This window comes from Patella vulgata, chromosome 6 (genome assembly GCF_932274485.2).
Source record: "Patella vulgata chromosome 6, xgPatVulg1.2, whole genome shotgun sequence".
Classification (NCBI taxonomy): domain Eukaryota; kingdom Metazoa; phylum Mollusca; class Gastropoda; family Patellidae; genus Patella; species Patella vulgata.
The window spans coordinates 65479378-65491406 of NC_065884.2; the positions used below are offsets into that span (position 1 = coordinate 65479378).

General features: G+C 35.5%; 1 protein-coding gene across 1 annotated transcript in view; it reads right to left on the minus strand.

Annotated features, from left to right (window-relative positions):
* The window catches only part of LOC126823322 (peripheral-type benzodiazepine receptor-associated protein 1), a 220852-nt gene that overhangs the window by 59269 nt on the left and 149554 nt on the right, over positions 1–12029 (minus strand). The window contains exon 8 of the mRNA XM_050552083.2: positions 8969–9058. Coding sequence (XP_050408040.2) covers positions 8969–9058 — 90 coding nt within the window. The remainder of the gene's footprint in view (positions 1–8968; positions 9059–12029) is intronic.

Here is a 12029-nt window from a genome sequence, read left to right on the forward strand (position 1 = left end):
GTAATAAACAAAGAAATAAAATGAAATGAAAGGGGTTTAACGTCCTACTGTTTTGCTCCTAAACTGGGCTAATGAAGACGGGCATACGTCATACAGTGTGCTATGAGGGAAATTTTGCCCGGGCAGCGGCGCCTGGCCTACTCTTATATCGAATCCCAACTGCCAAGGGATCTTTTATGTGCACGCCAATTTGTACACGGGACCTCGGTTTTTCGTCCCATGCGAACAACTAGACAGCTGTTCTTGTCAGGCCCTCCGTCCTGCATCACTGACACGGGGAAACCACGCCGGAAAATCGGGATGGACTTTCTCGGCCAATGCAGGGATCGAACACCCGACCTCCTGGCTAGCGAGCCAGCGTCTTACCCACTGTTAATAAGTGAATGTATCTTCTGTTCTGTTCAACCGAATATGTATCTTCTGTTATACTACATCAATGCAAAACGTATTCTACAAGACAATGCGGAAGTTATCCGTAATGGCTGATTCACTAATGACAAACTAATGATTAAAAAATCATGTAGATTAAAGCAGGCGTAAAGGAACATAATTGATAAAGAGAGAGATAAATGGGGTTGAACATCCACTCGACATTTTGGGACTAACATATGGTTCAATTTTATTTCAATAATTCGCTTGCGCGTAGGGGTCTTTAGCAGTGGGAGGAAACCGGAGAACACAGAGAAAACCCACGAGGTTGTCTTGCACAACCCGGGAATCGAAAGCATGCCAGTTGACTCAATGACAGATTTTATGCATAATTGATCAGAAACTACAATAACTTTTGTTAAATTGAACATAATTCACTTAATACATTCATATTACATTAATATTTGCTTTTAGACCCATTTTCGTCTACATGTATTTTATGGTTCCAAAGAAAAGAGCCATACATCCTTTAGACCCAGCCCTAAGTTCACAAGGCATTCTCAGACTTCAGTTAAGAATTTACTCAAAATTGTTTGCCTTATTTTAACTAAAATATAGCCCATTATAAAACTTTTGTTGTTTTATTGTATCAAATACATCAATAAGAAACTATGTGTAAAGTTTTGTGTTTCTGGATCAAAGATATTTCTCATAAACAGTGATTGAAAGTTGAGCAAATTCTTAACTTAAGTCTGAGAATACTTTGCAAACTCGGGGCCCCATATTCTTGTATTTTAAGGTTTCAAAGATTAGAACCATGTCCCCTTTAAAATTCTATTTCCTAATATTTCTTGCAGGGGAAAAAAATAAGTTAAAAAACAAACCATACTTGCTTGTTCTTCCCTAAAGCTTTTATTTCAAGATTGTATGTTTTGAAATTTTAAACAAACGATCCACCCACTTGAGTGGGTATTTGTTTACTAGATATCGAAGAACTAGGAATTCATTTGCTTTAGCCATAGCAATGGTTAGCTGCCTTTATAACATGCAAGATGATGAATGCATGTGTGTTGGTGTTAATTTCCTGATAATGGAAATTTGAAATGAGAGAGAGAGAGAGAGAGAAATGGGGTTTAACGTCCACTCGACACAAACTAGGTCATTTCAGGACTAACATATGGTTCAGTTTAATTTCTATAAGCTGTTTGGAGTAATTAGCCATGGGAGGAAGCCGGAGAGCCCGGAGAAAACCCACAAGGTTATACAGGCGATCCAAAAATGGGTTTTAAAGTTCTACTTTTCTGCAGATAATGGACCAAACAGTGGTCGACACTCCATAACAAATAATTTATTTTATTTATCATGGACTCACCGCAAGGCCATTTGAGTCTTAAAAGTAATATTTTATTGTCATTAATTATAGGGTAGATATCTTTCTAATAATTAGTTAATTTAATTTAAAATTAGTCTTTGACGAAAGTTAATATTTTGAAATTTGTCCTGTTTAGATAACTTTAACAAACACTCCATAACAAATAATTTATTTTATTCATCATGGACTCACTAGGCCATTTGAGTCTTAAATGTAATTTTTTATTGTCATTAATTATAGGGAAGATATCTTTTTAATAATTAGTTCATTTAATTTGAAATTTGTCTCTTACAAAAGTTAATATTTTGAAATTTGTCCCTTTATTTTATTCATCAGCTACTCACTAGGCCATTCGAGTCTTAAATGTAATTTTTTTATTGTCATTAATTATAGGGAAGATATCTTTCTAATAATTAGTTCATTTAATTTGAAATTGGTCTCTTACAAAAGTTAATATTTTGAAATTTGTCCTGTTTAGATAACTTTAACAAACACTCCATAACAAATAATCTATTTTATTCATCATGGAATCACTAGGCCATTTGAGTCTTAAAAGTAATTTTTTTTATTGTCATTAATTATAGAGTAGATATCTTTTTAATAATGAGTTCATTTAATTTGAAATTTGTCTCTTACGAAAGTTAATATTTTGAAATTTGTCCTGATTAGATATCTTTAACAAACATTACAATAATTATATTTTGAAATTTGTTTCTTATGGAAGTTAATAATATTTTGAAATTTCTCTTATAAAAGCTAATATTAATTCGAAATTTGTCTCTTATAAAAGTTAATATTAATTCAAAATTCATCTCTTATGAAAGTTAATATTATTTTGAAATTTGTCTCTTTTTAAAGTTAATATTAATTCAAAATTTGTCTCTAATGAAAGTTAAGTGGTATAACAACACATTCATCTAGGTCTGTCGTTGAGTCCAGTAGTGTACTTTCAATCCTAAGTTGGTACATATAACACAGGTGTTTCTCCTCCAGTTTCCTCCCAACGTGCAAGCAAGTTATTGCAATAAAATAAACCATGTTAAGTCATAAAATAAAGGACCTAGTTTGCATCCAGTAGACTAGATGCCAAAGTCTCCCTCCCCTCTCTCCCTCATATATTTGGGTGGTCCCTTCAAATTACCATGTGGCCATTGGTGTACAAATGTGGCTGCTGGTGTTCAAATTACCAAGTGGATGTTGGTGTACCAATGTGGCTGTTGGTGTACAAATTACTAGGTGGAAATTGGTGTACAAATGTGGCTGTTAGTGTACAAATTACCAAGTGGATGTTGGTGTACAAATGTGGCTGTTGGTTTACAAATTACTAGGTAGAAATTGGTGTACAAATGTGGCTGTTGGTATTCAAATTACCAAGTGGATGTTGGTGTACAAATGTGGATGTTGGTGTACAAATTACCAAGTGGATGTTGGTATACAAATTACCAAGTGGGTGTTGGTGTACTGTACAAATTACCAATTGGGTGTTGGTGTACAAATTACGAAGTGGCTGTTGGTGTACAAATGAAATGAAATGAAATGGCATTTAACTTTCATCCCACATTTCTGCACCAAGTGTTGGGTAGTTGTAATCGTGATTGAGAAAGACAAGCATGATAAACCAGTCGTTACCGAGAAATATGAAGGCTGTGTACTCCATATCATGATATTTTATCGTGAAATACGAGCCGAGAGGAAGCTGTACGATAATAATCATTGAACTAAAACCCAATACCTTTACATCTAATTGATATGGACGTCTTCATATTGTGTGTTAGGTTTCATTGATAATGTGAATTATTTTCTATAGTTTCTCGCTTCCTCCGCGCTCGCTCACATGTAAAATGAGTCTCAATCAAGAGCGATTCAGAAACGAAGTTAGCATTTCCATTTCCTTCTCAATTGTATTCGAGCTATAACTTAGGTGAGCAGTTATAGAGAGAAAACCACTTTAATGTCAGCGACTCTCGTATCTTTCAGGAAGGCAGTTATTTCCCCGGTCGGTTCTTAACACAATTTGCTATATCGAAATTTCTATCTAAATTCAAAGACAGATTTCTGCAGCGGTGTATAAAGGCAGACGACAAAAACGAGGGTCTTGACATTTATCATTCCTGATATAAAAGTTATGAATAATTTTTCAAAATTTCGGTTAAGTGTAAAAAATTCATCACCAATCTGTGTATGATATTAGAAGAAAGATGTCTCGCAGGAATAAATATTCTGTTCCTTCTGCTTAAATCCAATTACAGAATCTATGTATGTTGTATTCAATCGTTAAAGTCTCTGTGTCGTCGAGATTTTTTTTTCCGGGAAATATCAAATGTTCATGCTAAAATGTACTCAGACAGAATACTAAGCATTTGATTAAGAAAACAAAAATATTAATGGTGCATAATCTCCTGGCGTCAATTGCATTTTTTTGAAAATATCAAATGTTCACGCTAAAATGTACTCAGATTGATTATTTAAACATACATTATGCAAGAGCTAAATCTGCCTATTGCAGGTCTTTCTTTAGGACTGAAATGTTTTATAAAATATTGATTTGACATTTATTAACATGAAAAGACCTTAATCAACTCTTGATGTCATCGCTAGCCTGCATTATTTACTGGATTTGAATCCGATCTGATGCTCAAAGCTCATGGATGATTAAATCCAAAAATGGATAATTGAGACTATGTCTTTTATCGTACCGACTTTAGGAATGATGATCGAGACTAGGCCTAAAATCCAATCGCTAATATCTTGGTTCAGAGTGGAGCAATTTGACTGAAATTTTCAGCATATTCCCTTTACATTATCTACTTATTAACTTTTATAGTGAGAACTGCCAACTCTTTATCTAATCTTCAATAAAGTCCCTTTAACATTTAAGTTAGAAAACGAAATCAAAATCAGATCAAAAAGAGGCCCGTTACAGAAGTTAACGCAGTTGTGCTTGAGAGGCTAATCCAACATAAGTTTAGAATGGGGTTGCGAGATAGTCACTTCTTCCTTTTCATCCCATATTTAACCCATTAAATCCGTAGGTCGTTATATAACGTCCTGGACAACTGTATAGGGCGTAATATAACGCCTTGGAGGTATTTTCCCCAACCTATTCTTAGAACATAGTACGAAGTTCTTTGTCACTTCGTCAAATTAATTACACAATAGGGTGTTTAACGTTTTAAAAACGTCACGCTTAACGATTAAATTAAACACCATGTTAATAATACAATCATCTAATTTTTCATTAACGGTCAGCTCTGTATCTAAATCTTACATTATGCATCTTTAATGTGCATCTTTAAAACCATTTCTTCTCTTTCACCCCGTATTTAAATTAACGATACACCATGATGTTATTCCACTGTAAGACAAACTTCTCCTTCATCTTCATTATACAATGATATATGACTATTTGCCCACCTACTCTTTTTAAAATGTTCTTTTAGATCTATGCAAGTCTTTGCTATGCATTCCTGGCTTGTCAACTGGCGTGGTTTCGATTCACTGCTTGTACGTGACAAGGAGTAGGGTTGCCTGTCCAACCTCGTGGGTTTTCTCCGGGTCCTTTGGTTTTCTCCCACTGCAAAACACCCCTACGCGCGAGCGAATTATGGAGATAAAATTGAACCATATGTTAGTCCCAAAGTGACATAGTTTGTGTCAAGTGGATGTCAAATACAATTTCCCTCTCACCTTGTACGTGAGAAGGAACAGTCTTGCGAATTTAAAACTTTCCCACATAGTAGTCCCCGGGGCTTTCACTTCCAAACTTTGCCAGCTGATCAATTATTGTTTATTACAGATATCTACATAGCAAGATATTTTTTTCTTTCCAAAAGAATATGACAATATTTAGCTTTATCCCAAATGTTTAATATAATTCTACTGTATTTATTTTTTAAAAGTTAAATTCTTTAAAAATCCTAATTCTAATTTTTGGCTTTATCCTAATTTTTTAATATATTTTTACTGTATTTACTAAATTCTTCGTCTATTTTCTGTCTTGTCCGCAGGTTTATCTTGTAGATTTTTGTTTTACGTGTAGTGCGGTCCTCCTGCACTTACTAATAGAGTGTAAATTGAGTGACAGGTGTGTTTCGATGGCAAACAAACCCTTGTTATGTCCGAAAAAGCATTAAGAGGTCGAAAACAGGCCTGGTAAAATTCCCTCCTAGCACACACTACATGGTGTATCCAGGGCCCTGCTTCTCGAAATCTTAACTAAAGATAAAATCCCAATTTTAGTCGATACTTCAATTTTGATTGGCTAAGCACTAAAATCAAACTAATATTATCCAATCAAATTACTAAAATTTGGATTTTATCTTAGTTAAAATTTCGTGAAACAGCCCCCAGGTCTTTATTGGGCTGGTGCAGAAAATTTCCCTTGTCAGTGGTGAAAGACGGAGGGCCTGACAAGGACAGCTGTCTAGTCATTCAGATGGGACAAAAAACCAAGGTCACGTGCATACAATGGCATGCACGTAAAAGATCCCTTGGCAGTTGGGATTTGATGTAAGTCTAGGCCTTACCGCCACTATCCAGGCAAAATTTCCTCATAGCCCACTGAATGGAGTATAGGAGCAGAACAGTATAAACCCCATTTCATTTCATTTGGTGCAGAAAAAAAAACGGACATTAAACCTAATTTCATTTCTGAATTCTAAAAACATTTACAACGAAAACATATCCATGTTAATTTATATTCCCCTTTTTAGATCAAATTAAACACCACACGACTGACACAAGTATTCTTGCTACTCGGCAATACGACTAAACAGATAAATCAAAGACTAGAACGTCAATAATTAACGATAACATAAGAAAAATAAAATACACTGGGTGTACATCTTCCTGTCTGTAAAAACTAACGAAGCAAAGAATTGTTTCAGTGCTGATAGAAAATCATTACAGAAGCTAATGAGAGATAGATGGTTCCAGAGTTGGCCAAGTATCTCGCTATTAGGAGATTACGATGCTTATCTCCGCGTAAACTTCTCGATCAAACAGACATGACAAGTAGACATATATAGATACAAGTTCAATTCCAAAAAAAGATTTGGATAAAAACAGACACTTTTCCACGAATAGTTTTTTTTTTTTAGTCACAAGAGTGAAACACAAGAGACTTGAGTTCTAAAATAGAGTTGCTTGAAGCAGACGACATATTGTACCTGAATGTGACATGAATAGAAGACGAAAAAATCAATATATCGGATTGCCGTCTGCCAATAATTATTGAACTGTATTGAAAAAATAAAATGCTTTGTTTAAAGGTGTGATAGTCAAGATATTGAACTGTATTCGAAAAAAAAAATGTTTTGTTCAAAGTACTTATAGTTATCACTGTTTGAAGTTTTGACAAGATATGGCATAGATTGTATATTATCGTAACAACGGCACCTGTTATTCGAGACTAAGTCAGGACTATCCATTTTTAAATTAAATTATTAAAGGACAATCGTGTATTAATCTATTTAAATCGGGAACGGTCGGGCGGTGTCTCCCCCCGGCGTCAAGAAAATTTTGAAATTTGTCAATTCCATGAACGCTGTTTAGAGCGCCTCTAGCATTCCAAATTCCAACATAAAACCCTTTAAAATACATGATAATGAAAGAGACAAAAGCCAGATTATTCACAATTTTCGTATCATGAGCAATTCATCTGGCCAAGGCATGCACTGATAACTGATAATGTGAGTGCGTGAGACGGCTCGTGACCAACCAGAGAGCAATTACATATCTATCATTTAAAAATGAATAGACTAGTAAAAAGGTTGAAAACTTTCATCATTAGGGCATGGGTATACATTACATGTATACCCCAGAAAAGGGCAGGGTACCATTTGTATACCCTGGTAACCGGGTTCCAGCGCCCCTAACTATACTATAAATAAACTATGGAAAAACAGCTACTGATTTATTTAGGGGAGGTTTCAAAGAGTATCAAGCTAACTGATAACGTTGAAAGAATACTTTTCAAAAATAATATTAGCTTGATAATGTTGCGAGAATACTCTTCGAAACGTCGTCGCCTTATAATACATTAGTAGCTGTTTTTCAATAAGTATGTGTCATAGTTTATTTATCTACCCAGTTACTAAATGACACTTAAAGGAACTAAATCGCTAATATTTGGGACCAAGAAATTGACCGAAATGGGTCGCAACGCATATAATAATGTAATCTGATTGTATATGAACTGATTTACATTCAATTGTTTCCATTCTGACTCTAATTTCAAATCAGTAAGGTCCAGCGAAATACGGCATGAGTCGCAATGGAATAGAAATTTCTAGCGTCTGGTTATTCCAGTCTATTGCACATGCTCTCCAGACAAGTTATGGCGTCGCCGTATGACATGAGTTGTGGAATATGTCTAGCTTCGCTCTTTCTGGTCACTTGTTACAGATGACTATGAAACGCACTATGGTACACGATTCGTGTACCAATGGTAAAATGTTTATTTTGTCTTAAATATTGGATATCAGAAGCCTACCTTTTCCCAGTAAGATAACAACATATGTTGATTTGAATTGACAAATAATTTGTGTTTTCGACATGTAAGACTTTGGATGATATTGAGTTAGAGACATAGCCACTTAAAGAATACTGGGTGACCTGGTAATAATCAGGACTTTGCCCTTGTAATATTCCAGGGGTGGAATCAGCACTTTGCCCTGAATTGGACTATCTCTCTAATTTGTCTGTGCAATGTTATATATATGAAACTGTTGTGGCAGGACTATAGCTGGGTGTGCTGCTAACATCCCAGGTAAAATTAGGGGCCTTTTTCACAAAAACATAAATCAAAACGTTTTGAGAATTACAGCTTCTTCATTGCCTAATAAAAGCTAATATTTGTACTAATGTTTTAAAGCTGTTGGATTGTTTTGTGGTTTCGACTAGGAAAAACATTTAGTCAAGAATATATCCTGTAACTCTTTAAATCTAAGAATAAATCATATATATATATATATATATTTTTGGAAAGGTCTTGAATTCCTCTATTCAGTGGTATAAAATATATTTTACACGTTTTTGTGTCATTTTTACTTATAGGTCATGACCATCAAAATGGCCTCCTGATTAACATTCCATATGGAACGTCTTGACAGTTAAAGGGTTAAACAATCAATTCTTAAAATGACATCTAGAAGAACAAGCCTGCATCTTTGAAATAGTTTAAGTTTTCATTAATAAGGGCCAAGGCCTTAGGAGAGCAGTACTTACCCCTTCTAATTCAACCAATCGTTTTTCAAAATGTGTGATATCAAGCGTTAACTGCGAGTTTTGAGCAGCCAATTCACGAAGATCTGTTTCCTGAAAGAAATGAAATAGAAAATCATGAAATTACAGCTGTTTCCTTTCTATCAAATGATTTGGACCTGTTGGACTCTTTGTGGTTATAAATATTGCGGTCATCAGAATGTTAAAGGATAAAAGATTCCCCAGTGGTACTGACAACCTTGTGGGTTTTCTCAGGGTCCTCTGGTTTCCTCCCACTGCTAAAGACACCTGCTAATGCAAACGAATTATTGAAATAAAATTGAAACCTATGTTAGTCCCGAAATGACTTAGTTTGTGTTGAGTGGATGTTAAAACCCACATCACTCTCTCTCTTCTCTCTCCCCCTCTCTCCTCTCTCTCCCCCTCTCTCTCTCTCCCTCTCTCTCTCCCTCTCTCCTCCCCTCTCTCCCCTCTCTCTCTCTCTCCCTCTCTCTCTCCTCCCTCTCTCTCCTCTCTCTTCCCTCTCTCTCTCTCTCTCTTCTCTCTCCTCTCTCTCTCTCCTCTCTCTCTCTCCCCTCTCTCTCCCCCCCTCTCTCTCTCTCCTTCCTCTCCCCTCTCTCTCCCCTCTCTCTCTCCCTCTCTCTTCTCTCTCTCCCCCTCTCTCTCTATCTTACATAATGCAACTTTAAAACCATTTCTTATCTTTTACCCCATGTTAAAATAAAGAGAGAGAGAAATGGGGTTTAATGTCCACTCGACCCTACTCCTTGTCACATACAACTGGGGAATCGAAATCCCACTACTTGACTCAATGACAGATCTAATGATACTACACACACACGCTGACCATTCGACCATCCAACCCCACTAATAGTATAAGGATTGGCATGGATTTAACATTGTGGTCAATGGGGGAGAGGATTACTAGTAGTCTGATCCCATCTGATTATACACCAGTTATCTCCCTTGACACATCACCTTCCTAATTTTCAATCCTGGAATTGATTTGGAGGCTCTGAGACTAAGGAATGTCTATTAATATTACTTAAAGCTATGGTATAAATGGCTAATTCTTAGACCCTATAAATGTAATCTTTATATGAGAGAGAGAGAGAAATGGGGTTTAACGTCCACTCGACACAAACTAGGTCATTTCGGGACTAACATATGGTTTAATTTTATTTCAATAGTTCGCTTGCGCGTAGGGGTCTTTAGCAGTGGGAGGAAATCGGAGGACCCGGATTAAACCCACGAGGTTGGACAGGCCACCCTACTCCTTGTCACGTACAACAGGGGAATCCAAACCACACCAGTTGACTCAATGACAACCTTATGATACAGCACACACATGCTAACCATTCGGCCATCCAACCACTCGGACGATACAGCAAGAGTAAGTGTACATCTGTTAGGAACAAATCTCATGAAATCCATAGTTATATCTGTTATAATGATTTGGATGTTATAACTGAAAAATGGTTTCCAGGCCCTGAGTTCACAAAGCATTCTCAGACTTAAAGATACATTATAGGAAATTAGATAACGAGTTGACAGTTCTTGCAATAATAGTTAAAAACTAGATAATGTAAAGGTAATTTGTTGAAAATTTCAGTCAAATTGGTCCACTATGAACTGAGATATCAGCTTTGTAAAATTCCGCCTAGCCTCGTTCATCATTACTAAAGTTAGTACGTTAAAAAGCATAGTCTAGATTATCCAATGTTTTTATTTAATTATCAATGAGAGTTTGCAGCATATAGGATTCTAATCCAGTCGATATTGAAGGCTAGCCTTGACATCTAGTGTTGGTTATGGTCTGGATAAGTTAATTAATGCCAAATTAAAAATTTAGATAAGAAAGGCCTAAAGAAAGACCTGCGATAGGCAGATTTAGTTCTTGCATAATGCATGTTTAAGATTTTACTCAAAATTGTTCATCTTATTTTAACTAAAATATAGCCCTTTATAAACCTTTTAATATATTAAATACATCAATAAGGAACTATGTTCAAAGTTTGATGTTTCTGTATCAAAGATATTTCTCATAAACAGTGATTGAAAGTTGATTAAATTCTTAACTTTAGTATGAGGATAGTTTGTGAACTCGGAACCGGATGATTCTGATCAAGCAACTATAGCTGAAGTTGTCTCACAAGGCTATACACTTGTCTCACAAGGCTATACACTTGTCACAACAAGTGTATACACGGCACAGCACCAGGCTATCTATGTAATATAATTCATAAATAGTCTCCATCTAGTTCACTCCGTTCTGGTTCCCAGTGTTTATTAACTGTTCTAAGGTATAATCTGAAAACTTTTGGCTGCAGATCATTTGCCTATAATGTGGCACATACATGAAACTTTCTGCCTCTACATCTACGGACTGCTCCATCTTTAAGCATCTTCAAACAAAAACTCAAAACTTACTTGTTCAGTGTTCATATTTATAACTGTTTCCTGTAAACTTTGTTAGCGCTTTGAGCAAACAATACTGTTTGGAGTTTAGCGCTTTATAAGAACCTTTATTATTAACATAGTGATGAAGAAAAGAAGAGGAAGGGTTGTAACTATAATCTGTAAATCTACTATAACCATATCAAATCCTACAAGTGCGATGTTTGAAAGTTTTCGAATTACTAAAGTAAAATAATCCGTTGTTTAGCCCTTTATCACTCTTCATCTAAATCAATCACAAATTTCTTTGAAGAATTTTCTAATTTTTTAAGTCCGTTATCTCTAGCCAATAGCGAGGTAGTAATACTCCGAGACTTAAAGGTCATCGGAAAAGTTTCAATTTGTTTTTTTTAAATAATGCTAGTAATTATGTCAACACATCCTTTCCATAAGTATAAGATGAACCTGCAACAGGTAAATTTCCACGTTAGTAATTTCTGCCTCTCTCTGTGATAGTCTTAACTTTCCGTCAAACAATCCGTGACGTCATTTTCGTCCCTCTGCTTATAGAAATATAGACTCGAATATGAGCAGAAGGACTAAAATGATGTCACGGATTGTTTATTGACGGAAAGTTACTAACATTGAAATTACCTGTTGCAGGTAA